Source organism: Leopardus geoffroyi, chromosome B1 (assembly GCF_018350155.1).
Source record: "Leopardus geoffroyi isolate Oge1 chromosome B1, O.geoffroyi_Oge1_pat1.0, whole genome shotgun sequence".
Classification (NCBI taxonomy): domain Eukaryota; kingdom Metazoa; phylum Chordata; class Mammalia; order Carnivora; family Felidae; genus Leopardus; species Leopardus geoffroyi.
Window position 1 is genome coordinate 80,746,422 of NC_059327.1, and position 22,722 is coordinate 80,769,143.

The following is a 22,722-nucleotide window of genomic DNA, read 5'->3' on the forward strand; positions in this document are numbered from 1 at the left end:
AGTCTTTATACTCTTGCACTGACTAGGCATTAGGTACTTGCTTCCCTCCACTCCCCGTGAGAGGTATAACCTTGAGAGAGTCTGCTGTCTTAGCAGCAATTCCCAAAGAGGCACTCAACTGAGATCTTTGGGACAACCAACATGCCCTGCAGATATGGGAATAAACACTTCAATCAAACGTACAACATCCACTACATGCCCCCATTTTTTTCTTTTTTTAACTTTCATGCTATACTTAGAAAATGGACTAAGTTTAGGGTTAAAGGGAAAGACTTAAAAGTAGTCGAAGAATACCATTTAATTAAATATAGAATGAAGGGTGCCTGGGTAGCTTAGTTGGTTAAGCATACAACTCTTGATTTTGGCTGAGGTCATGATCCCAGGGTCGTGGGATTGAGTCCTGCTACAGGCTTCACACTGAGCATGGAGCCTGCTTAAGATTCTCTTTCTCTCTCCCTCTGCCCCCTCCCCTGCTTGTGTGCTCTATCTCTCTCTCAAAAAATTAAAAAAAAAAAAAAAAAAAAAAAAAAAAAAAAAAAAATATATATATATATATATATACATATATATATATATATATATAATGATACTTGGAAAACCTCTCTGACCTCAGCCGTAGCAATCTCTTACTCGACACATCCCCAAAGGCAAGGGAATTAAAAGCAAAAGTGAATTACTGGGACCTTATGAAGATAAAAAGCTTCTGCACAGCAAAGGAAACAACCAACAAAACTAAAAGGCAACCAATGGAATGGGAAAAGATATTTGCAAATGACATATCGGACAAAGGGCTAGTATCCAAAATCTATAAAGAGCTCACCAAACTCCACACCCGAAAAACAAATAACCCAGTGAAGAAATGGGCAGAAAACGTGAATAGACACTTCTCTAAAGAAGACATCCGGATGGCCAACAGGCACATGAAAAGATGTTCAACGTCGCTCCTTATCAGGGAAATACAAATCAAAACCACAATCAGATATCACGTCACGCCAGTCAGAGTGGCCAAAATGAACAAATCAGGAGACTATAGATGCTGGAGAGGATGTGGAGAAACGGGAACCCTCTTGCACTGTTGGTGGGAATGCAAACTGATGCAGCCGCTCTGGAAAGCAGTGTGGAGGTTCCTCAGAAAATTAAAAATAGACCTACCCTATGACCCAGCAATAGCACTGCTAGGAATTTATCCAAGGGATACAGGAGTACTGATGCATAGGGGCACTTGTACCCCAATGTTTATAGCAGCACTCTCAACAATAGCCAAATTATGGAAAGAGCCGAAATGTCCATCAACTGATGAATGGATAAAGAAATTGTGGTTTATATACACAATGGAGTACTACATGGCAATGAGAAAGAATGAAATATGGCCCTTTATAGCAACGTGGATGGAACTGGAGAGTGTGATGCTAAGTGAAATAAGCCATACAGAGAAAGACAGATACCATATGGTTTCACTCTTATGTGGATCCTGAGAAACTTAACAGAAACCCATGGGGGAGGGGAAGGAAAAAAAAAAAAAAAAAAAAAGAGGTTAGAGTGGGAGAGAGCCAAAGCATAAGAGACTCCTAAAAACTGAGAACAAACTGAGGGTTGATGGGGGGTGGGAGGGAGGGGAGGGTGGGTGATGGGTATTGAGGAGGGCACCTTTTGGGATGAGCACTGGGTGTTGTATGGAAACCAATTTGACAATAAATTTCATATTAAATTATATATATATATATATATATATATATATATATATATATATATATATATAATGATACTTGGAAAACTACTTCTCCTACAGTGCTGCTCACATCACAGGTATTCTGGATAAATATTATGTCTCCTGCCTAGCCCATTGTGGGGCTCAAACCCACGAACCATGAGACCATGACCTGAGCCAAAATCAAGAGTTGGCCACTAAACTGACTGAGCCACCCAGGCTCCCCTCCCTGGTTGCTCTTTATTGTAGCACCTTGATTCCTTTCTTGACCTTTGCCACAATATATACTTATCTTTTGTTTGCTTGTTAACTGTTTGTCTCCTGCATTAGACTATAAGCTTCCTGAGTACAGGAGCCATATTTGTTTTGTTTACCATTACATACACAGACCATAGGCACCCAATAAATAAGTGTGGAATGGGTGAGCAAGAGAATGAATAGGTGAGTTTTGTGATCAGTAAGGGAAATGCTGTCCTATAGAAGCATAACAGAACCCACCTGCCCTTCTCAGCTCTAGAGAGTTCAAGCTGTGGATACTGTTAGTTTAAACCCATACTTGTTTTCTCAGTTCTGAAAATAATTCCATATAACCTGAGGATCATACATTCTTTTCTTAGTGGATCTTGGAAATATCTCTGTTAATAAATGTTTGGCTTAAAACATATGGACCAAAAAACCCTTTGTCTATCTTCTAGTACCACAGTCCTTTAATGGCTTTTTTCAAAGAGGAAAACATTTACATATACCTGCCCACCTCTTGTATTCTAGTCTTAGGAATTAACAATCACACCCCCAGTCTCCAGCTTTAGAAGCCACCTTGCCTCCTCTTTTTCTGTACATCCTCACTCCCTTACATCCAGGCAGTCACTAAACGTCTCCGTTTCTGCCTCAGAAATCGTTCAGTCTGGCCTCTGGGACCTCATTCACACTGCCAGAGAGGATGCCACCACTTTGTCATCTCTCGTCTAAATTATTGCACTTTCAGAGTGTCTCTCTGCCCTAAGTCTCTTCTGATTCCCAGCCCTCCAGGATAGCCCTCCAAGATAGCCCTAAAAAACAAATCAGATTATCTTGTTCTTCTCCTTAAAAACGCCCATTCCTTGTGTGACTCACAAAACCCTTCACAGGCTGGCCCCACCCTGCTTCCTCAGTGTCACCTCCCGCCATCCCATTCATGATGGCACATCCCGTGCCAGGCCGCATGTGCTCCACTCTCTCACCTGCTCATGCCCCTTCACTGCTCTCTGCTCTTCAAAGGCTTAGGGTTCCCATCTTTTCCACCAGCAAACTGCTATTCATCCCATAAGACTCAGTACATAGACGCCTTCTGGTGTGCAGTCAACCTGCTCCAACTGCCCTGATCTAGACTAAATGCCAGTTCTCCCATTGTACTTGATTCATAAATTCATCAGGAGAGATTTTTTTTTTTTAATTTTTTTTTTCAACGTTCATTTATTTTTGGGACAGAGAGAGACAGAGCATGAACGGGGGAGGGTCAGAAAGAGAGAGGGAGACACAGAATCAGAAACAGGCTCCAGGCTCTGAGCCATCAGCCCAGAGCCCGATGTGGGGCTCGAACTCAAGTCGACTCGAACTGAAGTCGGACGCTTAACCGACTGCGCCACCCAGGTGCCCCACATCAGGAGAGATTATAATTGACCTGTGAGCTTCCTAGAAGCAGAGACTCTATTAGTATATTCAATAGCACACTCAATAGTACGGTGTGAGCTGTATAAAAAGATTGGCTGAAAAAAACTTTGAACTTACCTTCATGAAACCCCTGGCAGCTATTTTACCTAGATCTCCAGCGCGACTGGAGAAAAACACATAATTGGTCTCCTCTTGTTTCAGATTTATGACCCCAAATTTAAAATGTCACTTAACACTTCCTAGAAATCCTACTCTGCTTCTTTACAAGATTATGTCACCCTATCTTCTATTTCCAGGTCTCTTTCACTTCTCCTAATACTCTTCCACTTGCCCATTTCACTTGGGTTTCACTGACCTTTTGCTTCTGTTTCTCAAACATGCCAACTTTGATCCTGCCTTAGAAGCTTTGCACTGACTGTTCCTTCTGCTCGGAATACCTCACCTTTCACCTCCTCAGAAAGACCTTTCCTTACCCCTCCTCCAGTGGCTGCCTGGTCACAGCAGTCACTCTCATATCATCCTACTTAGTAGGGATCATTATCTCCCTCTTGTTGATTTGTTTGTTGTTTTTGCTTTCTGTTTATCTTCTTAAATAGAATATAAGCTCTATGATACTGGGGACATTTTCTGCTTCTTTATCTCTGTATTTGTTTGCAATCAGTTGATTCACCTGAACTTTGTGATGTGATCTTTGAGGATCTTAGAAAGGCTCATATATACTTCTTCAGAGGAAGTAGCTGAGGCAAGGTGGTCTCATTTCTCAATTATAACTAGAGACGCCACATTATGAAAGTAAATATTTCTATTTAAATGAGATTTTTATCATTTTAAAATTAGTCTTTTTTAATCTAAAGTTTAAAATGAGATTTTTATCATTACCTTTTAAATAAACAATGGGAAGAGCAGGGAGAAGAAAAAGACCAGGAAGGGTGAGTTGAAAATATTTTCCTTCAACTTTTAGTGATGATAAAACTTTATCATTTAATTTTTTACTTTTTATATTTCTGAGAGTTAATTTAATTTTATTTTGTGTGTGTGTGTGTGTGTGTGTGTGTTTTCTCCATACAATACTTCTTTTCGGTTGAAATCATTATTGACTGACTGCAATGTGTCTAGAAATAAATACAATGTTGTTATTGTATATTTCTTTTTTCTTTATAAACCCTTCGATACATCTAAATCCTTGTGACAAATACTTATTTCATGCATTATATTGAGAGAGTTACGAATAAATGTTAATGAAACAGAACACCCACCGCCTTTGAAAAATACTTTTCAAAACAGCACCCTAAACCCCATTTTTTTTTCTGTAAACTTTTGAGGTTGGCTTTTCATAGTCTTCGGCTAAAGCTGAAGATAATGTTATTAATGCTAGTAAAACTTTGTACTTAAAAAATTATATTAGATATGAACTATTTTCATTACTTCACTTGAATGGCTGTGAGAGAAAAGAAGCTGTTACATTATGCAGTGGGATATACTGGTAAACAGTGTTGTGATAGAAAAAACATCAGCAAACTGGGACTTGGAAATAAGAACAGCCATTATTCACCATGTACAGGCCCTGTTTCTGAGACATTTGTTTATTTAATGACTTAATCCTCCCTGTGACTACTACTATATGAGGCACAGGAAAGTTAAGGAATTTGCCCAAGATTATAAAGAAGCTCCAAAGTCTGTACCTTTAACCATTATGCTGTTGTTTCCTGAGGAGGCAGAGTTGATATTCCTGCGCATATCCCCCTCACTGACCTTTTAACATTCTATGCAAGTTGTTTGGGCTCTCTGTGCCTTTGTTACAGACTGTAAACTGAGCAGGGTAATATCTGCACAACTTCTCTCGTGAGACAGAAATTAAATAATACTTAAGTAGATGATGGGTGTTTACCGTTCCCATGTATTTTTATTGTTTATGCTTTTTAAGAAAGTATACAGATATTATTCTCAATCTACTCAATATTTAATGAAAATATTTTTAAAGAAAAGTGTTACATAAATTGGATTCGATTTTGTATACCTACCTCTACATTTCAACAGACTATTAAAGAAAACACAAAACACTTTATGAAAATATATGGATTCAGTGGAATCGAGGATAAAAATTGAAGAAACAACCTAAAGTCACCTTGAAGCAAAATAAATCTTTAAAATTCAGACTTAATATGAAAAATTATCCGTCATATATCCCCACTCAAAAATCAATTTGTAAGTATAAAGACAGAGTAGAAGGAAAAGAGCATGAAAATACCCTGGAAAAAATTGGAGAAAACTAAAATGATGAATATTACACTTCTCTGTTATCTCAGTATATTAGCATTCTTCACCTAAGACATATCTTCTCAGGTTTCCAGCTTGGAGGTCATAAAGTAATTGATATGTGGCTTCGCTTATTAGAAGTACTGGGGGTCAGATCTGAGTTTCCCTTTAACCCTTCCTGGTGTTTAATTTAAAATAAAATTAGTCAGAGAAAGACAAAAATCATATGACTTCATTCATATGAGGACTTTAAGAGACAAAACAGATGAACATAAGGGAAGGGAAACAAAAATAATATAAAATCAGGGAGGGGGACAAAACAGAAGAGACTCATAAATATGGAGAACAAACTGAGGGTTACTGGAGGGGTTGTGGGAGTGGGGGATGGGCTAAATGGGTAAGGGGCACTAAAGAATCTACTCCTGAAATCATTGTTGCACTATATATGCTAACTAATTTGGATGTAAATTTTAAACAATAAAAATAAAATCAAATCAAAATGAAGAAAGTGAGACAATAAATAGCTCCTTGGGGAAGATGTTTTTCCTTCCCTCTCCATAGGGAAAAGCAAGTCAATGAGGATTTTTCAACTAATGTTGAATGTCTGAGTTTCTTTGAGCTGTGTAGAAGGTACAGATGAATTAGAATAAATTCTGAAGAAAAGCTACACCTGGCCACCTTAGGAAGATGCCTTTTCCCACCTCATCCTGACTTTCCACACTCCCCCCTCTTCTGAGGCATCTCTGTCAGGTTGGGTTGCTATCTCTAGCAAAGGCTTGTTTCCTATAAGGTTATTAACTGTTTCTACAAGGCAAAGAAATTTGGAGAATTTTAAAATGACATGGATTCTTGACAAATGGAGGGTGATTCTGTCAAAAGTGTAAATGGCTGAATGAAGAGAAGAGGAGGTTTCTCGAAGTTTATATCCAAAGCATATCTTTAAGGCATATCAACACTACTTCACCCAGTAGTTTATGAAAGGTTTTAACCCTTTTCTTGCTACATGGTACAAAAGCAGCTGCTTTGTGAACTTAATTTTAGAAGAAGATAGAAAATCTCTTTGGAGCCTGGCAAGATATAATATGGTTTACTTAGGAAACACAGACAAATATCACTATAAGACTAAAAACAGTGAAAGACAATCTGTTTTCCCCTAGGGTTATTGTTTCACTTGTGGGTCTGTCTAATTTCCAACTTTCTACTTGTTTTCTGTATCGAGATTAAGTAACTAGCGTTAGCACATTGATGTGTTTAAAAGGAGGATGCAGGACTTAGGGGTCCATGTTTCTTGACATATTGAAAGAGTCCCACTATACTATGAGACTGTAAGTACTTCGTATTGAAGAAAGACATAATAGGGGCACCTGGGTGGCTCAGACGGTTGAGCATCCTACTCTTGATTTTTGCTCAGGTCATGATCTCACGATTCCTGGGTTCAGGCCCCACGTCGGGCTCTGTGCTGACAGTGTGAAGCCTGCTTGGGATTCTCTTTCTCTCCCTCTCTCTCTCTCTGCTTCCCCCCACCATCCCGCCCCTGCTCGGGTGTGCATTCTCTCTCTCAAAATAAATAAATGAACTTAAAAAAAAAAAAACTTGAAGAAAGATGTAATTAGGTTGACTAAGCCAAATTGCAGCTTATAAAGTCGATTGATTAGAGATTTGTCTTCTTGGTTTTTAAAATGGCTTTGACTTCAAAGTTATACCTCATTCATATTTATCTTTTTATTTTGTCAGAGAGGTCAGTGGTGGTGGAAGGAGACACTTCTACTTTGGGAATTGGGATCATACATTCTATAACTATTGCAGAGAGGACTTTTGTATCTTTAAGCACTGTATATGCAAACAAGATTGGAGGACAGCATCAGTTTCAATAGCTCTGTGTAATTTCCATTTATTTTATTTCCTAAAAGAGTTGAGTTGTAAAAAATTTGAGCAACTACTAGATTTATGCTACCAAACACAACAGATTATAAAATGACCTTTTAGATGAAATCTCTGTAGTCTTCTAATAAGCAACCACCTACATGGGGACATATCTCAACATGGGGCCATCTGGGGAGCTCAAGCACTATTTTCCAAAATTTGTGTTCTAATGCATCAGTCATAACACTCTGTGACAGAACTGCTCTTACTTCTGTATACCTTACTACATTTTTAAAAAGTAGTCTCTATGACCAATATGGGGTTTGAACTCACAACCCCCAAATCAAGAGACACATGTTCTACCAACTGAGCCAGTCAGGCATCCCTATACTGTACTGCATGTTAACTTCATAGAAAGAAATGAACACCAGATCAATCGCTGTGGTTTGGGATCACATCTACAAAAAGAAAAAAAAAAAAAACATAATTTTTAAAAATAAATCCAGCTATTATTTTAATTAAAGATCTGTTTTTTAAAATATTTAACCACGATTTATCTACGTACATATAAAAGACTTTCTCTTTCATTCCCACCCCACCCAACCATCGAGGTTTTGTACCTGTACTTGATTCCAACTGGTCTCCCTTTATTAATACTGGTATTTCACTTACAGAGTCCTTGAGAATGGATGAAGTTGATCTAATAGCCATTTGTCAAAAGGTTCTCTTGAGAGTAGTTTACTCTGTTCTTGAGTATCCGTGAAGGTGTGCTCCATTGCGAATTAAACCTTTTTAGCCACAGAGTAGAAGATGACAGAACCCCATCAGCATTGTCAGGAGAAGTTCCCTGACCTCATTATTGCTAATGGATCATGGTAATTCAGCCTGTTGTGAAATCTCATGTTCAATTATGCAGGATAACGAGTGACTCGAAACTTAATATGTCTCAACTGTAGTCCTTCTTACAGGGTTTGTTCAGCTTTTTTCAAAAGTGTACGATTTTAAATGGAGCGGTTCACTTTTATACCCAGGCAAATGTTATCCAGTTTCATATCCAGGCAATATTCAGCCTGTCCTGATTTTAAATCTCTGATTTGATTTTTAAGTAAGAGAGGATTGCTGTGTAACTTTTGTAGGAAACTTAGGACAGGTTTATTCATTTTTAAGTGTTAGTTCTGGAATTCTAAAAGCATGCAAATAGCATTTGTCTTTGGATTCACAAAAACTCTAGATATTCGGAGTTTGAATTATTTAAACTCCCACAACACATGCACTTTTGCTTTTCAAGCATGAGTTATAATTTAATTAAAAACTTCTGGTGCATTGCTTGCATTTTAAATATTAATATGTTCCATGGATCACTTTCGATTATCTACTGTCTTGAAATTCTTGAAGATGTCAGATTTTTAAGATTCCCAAAGTTGCACTTGGAATTGTCTGTTGAGGCCAAGGGGACTGTGATAATTACACACATCCATTAGGATCAGCAGAGGAGGTAAACTTTGGGGAGGCTTAATGGGCATGTCTCAGTGACAGCTAGCAAAGAGCATTTGGCATGATTAAGGATGGATTTGAATGCAGTTGAAAATACACTCTCATTATGGACACCAGTGGTAGTCGCACTACAAATGTTAAATCCCCTAGAAGAAGGGTGATGTGGCAGGGAAGCTTTGAAATCCACTGTGGCCATCATCCAAATTACTCTCTTTCCTTTATGTCTTTCTGCTGTCAGAATCACTTTGTGATGCCCAGTTCAACTCTCTACGTCTTCGAAAAGAGGCAACCTGTTGATCTCTATGTTTCAGATCGTCCGAAGGTACATCAAGGATTGGCTCGAAAGAAAGAAGCCGCCTTTTGGTGCTGTCAGCAGCTGCGTGCTCCTCACGATCATCTACACAACCTTCTGTGACACATTCTCTAACCCAAATATTGACCTGGATAAATTCAGCCTTCTTCTCGTACTGTTCATAAGTAAGTTGGAAGCCGGAATATCCCTGCCAACCCCTCATTCTCCTCAGAAGCAGAGTGTAGTGACCTGTGTTAATTTGATTAGCAAGGAATACTGAGCTTCGTATTATATATGCTCAGCGGCTTTATCATAGGTATCTGTTCTTTAACACGACATCAGTTAAATATTTATGATTATGATTTAATGCCCTTTGTTTTTTGTGTCTGATTTAGAGTAGTTGATGCCAGATGAAAGAAGCCACAATATCTGTCAAATTCAAATGTTAGATGGAGCACTCTTGTGCCAATTTATTTTACTATAACTTTAAGCTAATCTTGCCCTTCATTGTGGGTTACAAGTAGGATGTATAATATCTGATCCTATTATTTTCTAAGTATAATAATTGGCTGTATTAGTTAAAATGTGAATATTATAGCATCTTTTCTATTCAAATATATACCCAAGGTAATATCATGTCATTTTCAGAAGCAGCAGACTATGAAACACAAGTAACTGCCAGGATCAAAAATCAACCTTTTGTTCCGTTTATCCTGTAATACCAAAGACAACTTTTGTAGTTATAATACCTAAGAATCTTTTGTCATTAAGATCAATACAAGTTATTCCAAAATATATATCATACACTACTGCAGCTATGCCGTTTCCTATAAATACTCGTAGCAAAAACCAGCACTTTCTAAATCGAACAAATTAAATCAGCATGTCTTAAAGAGGGTTTCAGATTTGCAGAGTAGTAGACATCATAATTTATATCTGTGGATATGTTCCTTCAGGAAGAACAGGTTGAGTCCCACTAACCTAAATGATTCTATCAGTTTAGCAATGTATGTTTGTCTTTCTAGTTGAGCTTCCATAAGTTTCAGATAAAACTAAGCAGACCAGTAAATAAGCTACAGATATTTTTATAGCCCTAATTTAGATTCAATTTTTTTTGTTTTTTTTTTTTCTTCTTCAGTATTTTCTATTCAGCTGAGTTTTATGCTTTTAACCTTCCTCTTTTCAACAAGGTAAGTGACACAATATCTCTGGTGGTTGTTGGTTTTCTAAGTGACAAATCGTGCTATTTACTTGGCTTCTATGCTGCTCTGCTGTTCTGGCTTTTCTCCTACCTCCTGGACATTCCGGCTTGCTCCTGCCACCCTCAGGCTGTAGACCTTCCCGAAGAGCTTGTCGGTAGCCCTAAGCGTGCTTAGGCAGCCTCCTCCATTCTGCTGGCTCGAGCTGTCAGCCTTCTGATGATGGTTTTCAAGGCGGGACCTCCCATTTGGATGTTTTTCCTCAGTTCCAGCACTATTTATCACTCACCGTTTAGATATTTTCACCTGTCTTAACAAGACCTCAGTGTCAAGCTATTCTAAATGGAATGAATTTTTCCCCCAGTACTTCCTCTTTCTCTCTCATTTGTTCATTTTTAATGGGATCACCATCCACAGAGTCTCTCAGCCTGGAATCTTTTGCATCCTTATTTTTTAAATGTCTTGATCCTACCTGTGTAATATTGTTTGTGCTCCTAGAGCCACTTCCCTAATTCAGGCTCTTGTTGCCTCTTTTCTCCCTAGACTATTGCAGTGGATATCTTATAGGTATCTTCATTTCTAAAGTGAACTTGTCTTATGCATTTCGTACTGTTTCTAGTAACTCAGAGTTCTGAGGATAGCTCTTATCAGAGATCTTTGATGATTCCAGTGCCTATAGAATGAAGTTCATTTTGGGGAGCTAAGTGAACCACTACCAACATTCATGCTGTATAAGCTTCAGGTTGTGGTAAAATCTTTGCTGTTTCTTAGAGGAACCTCAAGCATTCTCATTTCTGTCCCTTGCTTAGGCTATCCTCATTAAATTGGTCTCTGTGTCCTGGCTCATCTTTCTTGTTCTTAAAGGTTCACCTCTAATGTAGCTTCTTACACTAGTATTGTATATTCAACAGACATCACTTAAGCCCTCAGTATGAGAAAGTTACCATAGTGAATACCACAAAGAAGAGATGATTCTGATCTTGCATGAGTTTGCAGACTAGATATACGTACTTTTAGTGGATGGACAGTGAGCCATCCTGAAGTCACTTCAAGAAGGCACTTCCAAAGAGAGTGGTGGAGCAAGGCTTCATGGAAGAGATGGCATTTGACATGAGTTATAAAGAATGGCTAAGTATTCAGCAAACCAAGATGCAGAGAGGGGGTTCTTGGTGGGGAAAAAACCAATAATGCAAATGTGGGCGCACGCACACACACACACACACACACACACACACACACAGTGGAACAATGGGAGTAGAAAAAGACTGAAAAATAGGGGCACCTGGGTGGCTCAGTCAGTTAAGTGTCCAACTCTTGATTTCAGCTCAGGTCATGATCTCACAGTTTGTGGGATTGAGCCCCTTGTTAGGCTCTGCACTGACAGTGTGCAGCCTGCTTGGGGCTCTCTCCCTCTCTCTCTGCCCCTATCCTGCTTGCACTTTCTCTCTCTCTCTCTCTCAAAAAAAAAAAAAAAAAAAAAAAGATTAAGTAATAATAGTAACTAGAGGGTCAGACTTAGGCCAGACTGCCAGGTGATGGCAGTAAGTTGCCATGAGGAAAAGGGTTGTCTTTGAGGCCTGAAACAGTGTCAGAGCCATGGAGGGTTCAGGCTTCACATTAGGCACTTGGCTCTTACAGCACTTGGTACAGCACGAGGCTGGCTGATTGTAAACAGTCAATAAAAATTTATTGATTGGTGTAATTTGAACCATTTTCCCTAGCTTGTGGTTGTGATTTATAAAGTAAGAGTAAAGCCTGGAGCCATTAAGGCACTGAGAAAATGGGACTTAATTGGGTAAGTCTAGGAGTAGGAGCTATTTTAAAGTTCTTTTGTAAATGATTTGTTATGTCATCCTAGAAAAGATGTTTGCCTTTCCCCAGCTGTTCGTTTCCTGATCCTTGTGGCAGAAGTAATAATCAGACGCACTTATTCATTCTATCCCATCAGACTGGGGAGGATGCATATATCCTGTCAGTGACTGAAAACATCTTGCAAAGCACAGAGTAGCCACTACAGGAATTGCTGAAGGAGGAGTGGGGCTGGGAATGGTGTGACAAGTGGTTGAATTAAAACTGAGAATTTTCAGTATGGAGTAGACTGGATTTTCATAAGGCCTTGGGGTTTTAAGACCCTTTCTTTCTGCCTTCAATGAAGTTCTGCTGCATTTTGAACCTGCCTGACCCACTGTCAGAATGCACATTCTTTGATAAACAGCAGAATAGGGAGTGGCTATAATCCCGCTCCTCAGTAAAATGATTATATACCCCGAAAGCATTCCATTAGAATTTGGGGAATTCAATTGAACAAAATTTAGAAGATGGTTTTTACTTTTTTTTTCCCCCCTTCACTATAGGAGACTTCATTGTGCCTAAGGATTTTATTGGAGGAATGAAAGATACCAATGGTTATTGAGCCCTGCTCTGTGCCAGGCACTGTGCTAGGGACAATGCATATGTTTTTTCATGTAAGTCTGACAGCAAAGACTATGATACTCTACATTTTTATTGATATTTTGCTGATGAGGCCCCATACATAAGAGTAGTTTAGTTTAATAACTTGCCTAAAATCAGATTTTAGTAGTTTTTTTCTTCCTTTTTCAAAGTTTATTTATTTTGATAGGGAGACAGCACAAGCGGAGGAAGGGCAGAGAGAGGGAAAGAGAGAGAATCCCAAGCAGGCTCCACACTGTCAGCACAGAGTGTGACGCGGGGCTCGATCTCAAAAACCATGAGATCATGACCTGAGCCAAGATCAAGAGTCGGATGCTTAACCAACTGAGCCACCCAGGCGCTCCAAGATTTTAGTAGTTTAATAAAAGATGGCAAATAGTACATGTAGAATTGAAATCTATTGCCATTGGACATTTGCCCATACTTTTTCCTCTGCACTAAACTACTTAAGTTACTTTTAAAATTCATAAGTGCTTGCTTTGGTTAGGGAATTGGTAGATAGTATTTAACTGGATTCTTCCAGTTCACTCATACAAACAAATTAGTCAAAGACACCAGGGGTTTAAACTCAGGCCCACCAGTTTATACTCTATTGAGTTTCATTTTATCTTCCTCCTTTTTATTTGTTTCTACTTAAAATTAGTAAAAGTAGCCTGTGGTTTCTTTTTCATCTATTTCTTACCAACTTACTAAATCTAAAACCAGATATCAAGAGACAAAAATCTCAACATGGACATCAGTCTGTCTTTTTTTTCTCTTAAGTGTATTTATTTATTTTGAGAGAGAGAGAGAGTGGGGGGGGGGGAGCAGAGAGAGAGAGGGAGAGAGAGAATTCAAAGCAGGCTCCGCACTGTCAGCGCAGAGCTCAATGTGGCGCTCGATCCCACGAACTGTGAGATCATGACCTGAGCCCAGATCAAGAGTGGGACATTTCACCACCTGAGCCACCCAGGCACCCTCCTGGTCTGTCTTTTTTTGTATACTGCATGCTACTGACCCCTGATGACGTAAGGTTAGCATAAACCAGGAGACACCCAGCCTGGAAAATTCAACTTTCTTACAACACTCCTCCCACCTGGTTAACATTTCTTAGATTTACTGACCTGACGTGTTAACCATTCTAGTGTCTGGAAAGTACACTTCTACTTTGAGTATTTAAAATAACATTTGAGAAAAATAAATAAATAAAATAAAATAAAATAAAATAAAATAACATTTGAGAGTTACTATGCTGTGTTCTTATTTATCTGTCCACAAAACAATGTCAGGGTTAAAAATTCCAATTCTGGAGTCAGACAGACATGAGTTTCAATCCTGTTTAATAACTCTGTGATTTCTGTCATTCCTCATTTATAAATGGAGATAGTATTAATGCCTACCTCGTAGGGTCATTTGGTGAATTGGATAATGCACTCACGAAGTCCTCATCCTAATTCCTAGCATACAGTAAGTGTTCAATGAATGTTAGCAACTGTCGAATATTTATTGTACCAAACTAATTTATCTATACTGTTCCAAAAACTAACGATGGAAGAGAAGAAATTAGCATTTCTAGCTTTGTAACACATTCTCTTTGGCATTACACTGTCACAGATGCTAGGGAATGAGAGCCGATGCATCACACCAATAGCAGCTGTCCATAGTACCCTAAGCTTTCTGCAACTTTGGGAAGCTGTCACAGTATTTAAAAAAATGTTGAAAAGGTTGGAAAAAGAAAGCAGTAATTATGAGCCTTTAAAAAAATATGTAAAAGACAGTTTGGAAAGCTGATAACTAGAGTAACAGAAACCCAGAGCATCACTAGAGTGACAAAAGAAACCATAAAGAAAGGGGGGAAAAAAGAAGCAAATATTTGAATATTTGTATAGGTGTTTTCACCCTTATCAGTACATTTTTAATTGGATGTCTCAAACGGCCTCTCATTGTAGCCAGGACGGAGGGATGGAGGGATGGAGGTAGGGACAGAGCGTATAGTAGGAAGGAGCTAGGGACGGAGGGAAGAAGACAAGTATTAGTGTTAACAGTAAGTCTTACCATTTCACACGTGAGGCACTAAGCCACAGAGCTCTGGGTAACTTGTTTAGTGGCACACAGCTAATGACAGATGAGGTCTTCTCCTAAAATTAAGTGAAGATAAAACACAAGTACAGAGGTTAACAAAGGAAAGTATTTCACATGGAAGTTTCCTCCTCTACAACACAGTGGGCTTAGATGGAACTCCCTCAGAGGACCTTTTCTGCTCCACATTCTGCGATTCTACTAGTAAAACCTTCTGACATGTTCTCCTTTGTGAGTACTGCAGAGAAAGGCAAGATAAATATTATGTGGAAAACACTGATTGAAAGCCCTGTAAGAGAGAATAAAAAGACCAATTGGGAAGAAAAGGAAATAAACAGCTCAAGGGAAGCTGAAGTGATCAAAAGAATTATAAAAACGGGATAAAAAGAAAATCAATATTAAAAAGAGAGAAGGTAGAGTTAGAAAATAAATAGTAATGGGATTCCTTTCAAGAGTGTGAGCGGACACAACAGAGATGTTAATCACTGAAAATAATTGTAGTCGTTGCCACTTAAATATAACGCACATTTATTCAAGGATGCTTCATTTTTCTGGATGGCGTCTTCTGCCATGAAGTTGCCCCTTGACAGGGCGTGGCTGAAGGAAGGTTACTGACCAAGATAGCTGCCCTCATCCACCAAGTTCTGTGATGGGTTTTGTTTTCGTTTCTTTAATTTCCTTTGCGGAAAGCGAACTTGTCTCTGATTTGGAGCAGCCTACTTGCTAGGTGTGTATGACTCTAGAGAAGTTAGTTACCCTCTTTGTGCTTCAGATTCCCTTTTCAGAAAAGCAGCCGATGATAACACCCTCTACCTTATAAGGCTGTTCTGATAAGATGGAAATACTGGGAGTAACGTGCTCTGGAAAACGCTCCGTGCTTCCCGCTGTGGTGATTTATGGGCACCATCGTCTTCTTCGTCACGAATGGAGGCTTCAGTGAGCACCTGCTCTGTCGGCTTTCCCTAAGACCCGTGATGTGGAGCAGTCAGTTTCGTTCCAGAGAGAGTATTTAGGGAGAATATTCGTTTTTACCCTTAAACGGTTCACTTTTATGTGCTGACACCCCCTCCCCGCTGACACACCCTGTGTCCGTAGAATGACAGGGCGGCGTTCCATCTCCCATCAGGCCGGAAACCTCCCCATGCAGGCTTGGCTTCAACCACCTTACCCGGAGCCGGACAAGTAAGCAGGTCTCGCCACGCCGTAAGTGCTGTTCTAACGAACGTCAGCCAACGCCAGGTTAAATCGGAGGCTTCTTGGCCAGAGAGATTTGACACACTGGGAACGTGCGATAGCCTGGAAAAGAGCATGATATGAAGCAGAACCAAGTTCACTAAAGGAGAAGTATATTGCCGGACTTTCCCGGAAAAAACCAAACTGCATAGTCCACATGCAGCAGCAATGGGTTGGCAACAAAGGCAGCAACAGACCAAAAAGGCCTTTGTAGCGTGACCAACACCATAAGCGTTGCTGGAGAACAGCCCCAAACTAGGTGGTTTGTTGTGTCACATGTTCCGCAAGCACAGGTGGGCAGTCGTTCCTGTGGAAAGTTTCTATTCATTGTGAACTGACTATATTTCATACTCCTCAGTCTGCCCATTTCAAGTTTTTCTAACTTCTTAGGTTCCCAGGCTTCAGTATTAGCTCAGACTCTCTGGATGAGCAAAGTGCCTCATGCTTTATTTACAAAGAACATGAAATCTCTGACATAAATTGCCTCCACTTTCCTATTCTCTACAAGAAATTTTTCCATATTTCCTGCTCACCTTGTCTTCTTTAGTGTCCAGTTCATAGGCTGGGAAATAGCCCCTCTCAGGCTAGCCCCACAGCCTGGTCCTCTTAGGCCTCTCTGGAGACCTGGTTTCATCAGTTGTTTCTACCCACCGCGTCATCCCTCTCTCTGCATGGTCATGTTCAAATTCCCATGACCTTTTCCTTCTCTTCCCCAGATTTCTTGAAAACGTGGTGCCCTGTCACTAATGCAAATTCTGTTCACTCAACTCCTTGGCCTCCTCCCCAGACCCCGTTGGGCCGCCTCTTCTGTTCCCTATTTCCATGAATGCCCTCGTGTTCCTCTTAGTCCTATGTGCTCAAAGCTTATCATTTCTCTTTCATTCCTCCTCCTCTCTCAAAGCAACAGTAACAATAAAAATATCAGCTAGCAGGGGTGCCTGGGTGGCTCAGTCGGTTAAGTGTCCGACTTTGGCTCAGGTCATGATCTCATAGTTCATGAGTTCGAGCCCCGCGTCAGGCTCTGTGCTGACAGCTCAGAGCCTGGAGCCTGCTTCGGATTCTATGTCTCCCTCTCTCTCTTTGCCCCTCCCCCACTCATGTGCACGCGCACGCGCGCGCTCTCTCTCTCCCTCTCTTTCTCTCTGTCTCTCAAAAATAAATGAAAACCTTAAAAAAAATATCAGCCAGCATGTGTTAAACACTTGTGATGTGCCAAATTCTTAACGAACATTGGTATTTATCCTCCCCTCAGGAGCCGGCAGTATTATCCCTATTTTATATATAAGGAAAAGGGTGGTCTGGATTGAAATTCAAGTGTGTCTGCCCCCAGAGTGTGTGCTTTTAAGCTGCCGGGAGGAAATATTTCACAGAAGTCAACATTTGACAAGTTCTTTTATTTCTGTCTTCATGTCTCTTACCACCATCTCTGCAGTCAGGGTGATTCTTCAGGCCCTTACAGCCTTCTGCTTCCTGCCTAGCCTCATCATTGCCAGTCTTATACCACACTGAGTGGTTACTCCTCCCATCTCCTTAGCCTGTCTTGTCAAGTCCACACTCATGGTCACAGCCATCGTCCCTTCATACAAGTCAGCCTGAAGACTGCTCTTTGCCAGCTGCCCCCTGGACTCCCAGATTTCAGTTTCACTATCCCTTACCTAAAATACACACCACCACGTATCTAAACCTGACCTTTAAAGCCCAGCTCAATTGTAATTTCCTTCAAGAAGGTTCTCTGTGTGCTCCATCATTATCCCCCATTCCCTGCCAAGCTTGAGATAATCTTTTTTTGGTGCCATAATCCTCCCACCCCCTCTTTTTCTCTTTCTCAATCCCCCTCTCTTAAAAAAAAATAGATAGATAGATAGATAGATAGATAGATAGATAGATAGATAGAGGCACTTGGGTGGATCAGTCTGTTAAGCATCTGACCCTTTGTTTCAGCTTATGTCATGATTTCACGGTTCGTGAGTTTGAGCCCTGCATTGGGCTCTGCGCTGACAGTGCAGAGCCTGCTTGGGGTTCTGTCTCTCTGACCTTCCTATATCTCTCTCTGTCTCAAAATAAATAAACTTTAAAATATACATATACAGGGGTGCCTGGATGGCTCAGTCAGTTAAGCATCCAACTTCAGCTCGGGTCATAATCTCACAGTTTGTGGGTTCGAGCCCTGCATTGGGCTCTGTCCTGACAGCTCAGCTCAGGGCCTAGAGCCTGTCTCCCTCTCTCTCTGCCCCTTCCCCATTCTCTCTCTCTCTCTCTCTCTCTCTCTCAAAAATAAACATTAAAAAAAATTTAAATATATATACATATGCATATGCATATCTGTGCTCCTTTCCTCCATGCATTGACAGAACCTTACACAGCTGCTTTCACATTAGGCCTACATGATGAACAAAGGAATCAAGGAATATGTCAGTCATATAGTTCAATGTTTAAAAATAAGAGTGTTATCACAATATAAATATGAAAATAAAATGTGGAAACAGTAAGGTCATCTTATTATACTCAAGTGATACACATCTGTGGAGAATCCTCCACTGAGGTGAGACACCAAAAACTCAGTTTGGGAAGTTGTTATCCAGAAAGAGCTGGAGGTAAGACTAGTTAGTTAGGAAGCGTGAGCACGCATGGCTTTTCAAAGGGGAGAAAACCAAAGGCCCATTTCCACATTCTCTTAACCTGTGCCCAGGGGATGAGGAAGAGAAGGCCCTTCTCCCCTCCAGTGAGTATATAACAAAGAAATCAGGATACATGGATGGATTTAGAGAGGATTTTTCTCCCAACGAAAGTTATATGCGAGGATGAGGTTACTAAGGAAAGGGGTGAGATTGCTTTCTTTAGAGATCCTTAAAAATTGGATAGACTGTTAGGTCTGCAACTGTACACACAGAGTCAGGTTCTGGAGCATTTTCCATTTGCTAACTCATTCCATTTGTCTCAGTTCAGGGCAGGGAATGAATAGACTTACTGTACCTCAAATCCTGATGATTCTGCAGGAAGGAGTAGTTTCTCACATATCAAGCATAATGATAATAATAATATAATAATAATATTAGTAAAATAACATTTCTTTTAGCATCTGGTTCTCTAAATCTTTATATTCTAAAATGGAAAATCTGAAAATTGATATTCACCAGTACTGTCCTCCATAACATTAAATGGATTTTGGCTAAGTGAGATTTATTTTTAAATGCTTGACCTATTACGTACCAATAGTAGAACACGGCCGTGAAGAGCATAGGCACAGAAGCCAGACTTGATTTAAATCCTGGCCATGTTACTTACTAGCTCTAGGATCCTGGGTAAGCTACACACCTCCTGGGTGCCTCAGTCTTCTCATCTGTATGTGGGATATTGTGTCGCCTACCTTATGGGGTAGCTGTCTTCAAATGTGCACACCTTAGAGGAGTATCTGATACACAGTCACTGCTCAAGGAATGAAAACTTACTATTTTTGCTAAAGCATATGATGTTTCATTTTTGTTCATAGCATGTATTCATCAAAAGGTTATGTTTGCTGCCAGAAAGGTATGCTCCTTCTTGAGGGAAGCAGTTACGGAGATACATTAACGGTTTCGAGCCACTGGAATTACTGTCAAGTGATAGCCTCGTAACTTTGCTAAGGGAGTTCCCTGCTGCATGATTTTCACAAAGCCCTGCGCCACAGCCTGACTATGTATGTGATCTTTGGAGACCTCCACCACATATTTTTGTAGAGCAACTCTATTTCTAATAACCAATAACTAGATACAGTCCAGCTGTCCTTCCATAGGTGAATGGTTAAACAAATTAGGCTACATACATATCATGGGATACTAGTTAGCAATAAAAGGAACAAACTTTTTTTTTTAATGTTTATTTATTTTTGAGAGAGAGAGAGAGAGAGAGAGAGAGAGAGACAGAGCCCTAGTGGAGGAGTGGCACGGAGAGAGGGAGACACAGAATTCGAAGCAGGCTCCAGGCTCTGAGCTGTCAGCACAGTGCCCGACGTGGGGCTCAAACTCCCGGACCGTGAGATCATGACCTGAGCCGAAGTCAGATGCTTAACCGACCAAACCACCCAGGCGCCCCAGGAACAAACTCTTGATACACACAACAACTTGGATGAATGTCTAGGGAATTATGCTGAGTGAAAAAAAGCCAGTCCCAAAAGGTTATGTACCATATCATTCCACATACAGAACATTTGAAATGAAAAAAATTTTGAACAGTTTGGGGTTGCCAGAGGATAAGCATGAGGGATGGGGAGAGAATCATGGGGGAGCTGGAAGGGGTGGTGTCCCCCACATAGTTTTAAGACCTTTTTTTCATGGGTAAATGACTCAGGAATGATTTGCTAAAAACAAATTCAGACACTTCTGTACATTTGGGGATAGAATCACTTCTGTCACCAGGACTGATCAAAAGATGTTAACATGAAGGTAGGCACTACATCTGATTTAGGATGTGTTTAAGTAGGCTTTTTACGCACGTATTTGTAAAATACTCTTTTTGCCCCTAGGAATAATTCGGGTTTCACACCAGCAGACACTGTGGCTATCATTTTCTGTTCTACACACAAATCCCTCACACTGGGTAAGTGATTCACAGAGTCGAAAATCAACTTTTTAACCAATATTACCCTCAGTTACATCTTACGATTTTAACATTTAAGCATTTCTTCAAATTAACTGGAATGGAGTATTATACACTGTGTTAGATAAAGAACAATAGCAAGATGAGGACGGGTCATTGCTCTGAAATACCATTATTTGGTTGGACCAGTTTTTGAAGGCCTAAATTTAATAGTGTGGGACTTAACTTAATTTGTAATTATGTTTTTGATTCTCATAAAAGGTTTTCAAAGTAGTGTGTTAACATTAAAAGCCGGGGAAGGAGGTAGTAGGAATGGGGGAAGGAGAAGACTTTCTTCTGAAAAGGAATGGGCAAAAACTTGGCTTTGGAAAGCTCTAGAGTTGCCCCTGGAAAAGTTAACTTACTTTTTTGGAAGATTGGAGGAAGGTAGAAATATTCTTACCCTAATCTGGTATTGACATTAGTTTAAAGTCCATTTCAGAATGTTACTTCCATGAAGAAACACAATGTGGTTATCATTAACCCAATCTGATTAGTGCCTGAAGTGAAATAAGTATTTATTTAATAGGCAAAAGTAGATCAAGAAGAAAGGTGCTGTTTTCTACTATGCTTTCTCCAGTGTATTGGCATTCTCCCAATAATCTGCCCGGGCAACTGAATCCATGTTTTTAGTCATTAAAAGTCATAAAGTAACCAGGAACTTTACTGACAGCTTCATTCACAAACTCCTTGAGGTAGTAGGCACATTGTGGTAAAAAGTCGTATTAAAAATTTCTTTATATTTTGGCATGTGACTCACTTAAAAGAGTCACTTAAAAGAGTGAAAAAGCATGACAACTCTCTGTATGCTCATGTTAAAAAGGTTCAGTCTGTAAGTTAGAAAACAAAGACATTCCATAATGTTGTTACTAACCCCATGCACGTTTGTTTGATAGAATCTATTGTCAGTCTTGCCAAGTTTGGAAAATGACTTCAAAGTTGGACAAACTAAGGAACAGTTGCTATCTAGGACTTCAGCTTATTTGAAGAAGTGATATATAGTTAACTCGTGAACAATGCAGGGAGAGGGGCCTTAGGGGCACCAACCCCCTGCACAGTCAAAAATCCATGTATAACTTTTGACTCCCCCAAAACTTAACTACCAATAGCCTACTGTTAACAAGAGGCCTTACCAATAACACGGTCAATTAACATAGCATTTTGTATGTTATATGTATTATATACTGTAATAAAATGAGCTAGAGAAAAGAAAATGTTATTGAGAAAATCATAACGAAAAATACATTTACAGTACTATACCATGTTTATTGGAAAAAAAATACACATGTAAGTGGACCCTTGTAGTTCAAACTCATGTTGTTCAAGGGTTACTGTATCTAATGTCTATACGTTGCAGTATTTCTGTTAGGTTTTCTTCATAATATTATCGAGTTGAAGTTGAAAGCACTTTGGAAGTCACGTTCCAATCCTGACTTTGTGACCGGACAAATCCCTTAACTTCCCTGAACCTTTGCTTTCTCATCTGTAAAATGGGGCAGAATCATACTCACGTTTATGAAGTTTATTATCAAGATTAAAGATAAAGTTTGTTAAGTAGCTGGCACAATACTTGTACATAATCCATAGTCAGTACATGGCAGAATGTGCCATAATTGCAGTGTATGTAGATCACTATGGAGGAAATTCTGCAGCCCACCTACAGAGCCGGGTGTGCTGCCTGGCACACAGCAGACACTCTTTCAAGCAGGAGCTGTTATTGTTTATTATTATCAATTGATTAATTATGACCGTGTTACCATTTCCACGGTTCCAGTCCCCCGACCCCTGGTCCTATAGATTTTCATGTAATGGGTGTGGTTTAATTTTTGACTTCAGAGAAATCATCTTGCACTTCTTTCCCCACGCTGTTATTGTGCTGTGATGTCTAGTGTTCCAGGGCTCCT

General features: G+C 39.8%; 1 protein-coding gene across 3 annotated transcripts in view; it reads left to right on the top strand.

Moving 5' to 3' along the window:
- Positions 1 to 22,722, top strand: part of SLC10A7 (solute carrier family 10 member 7) — a 258,926-nt gene that overhangs the window by 206,978 nt on the left and 29,226 nt on the right. For all 3 annotated transcript variants that reach the window (XM_045466362.1, XM_045466343.1, XM_045466351.1), the window contains 3 exons: positions 9,283 to 9,448; positions 10,402 to 10,453; positions 20,706 to 20,779. In XM_045466362.1, the coding sequence (XP_045322318.1) occupies positions 9,283 to 9,448; positions 10,402 to 10,453; positions 20,706 to 20,779 (292 nt within the window). The remainder of the gene's footprint in view (positions 1 to 9,282; positions 9,449 to 10,401; positions 10,454 to 20,705; positions 20,780 to 22,722) is intronic.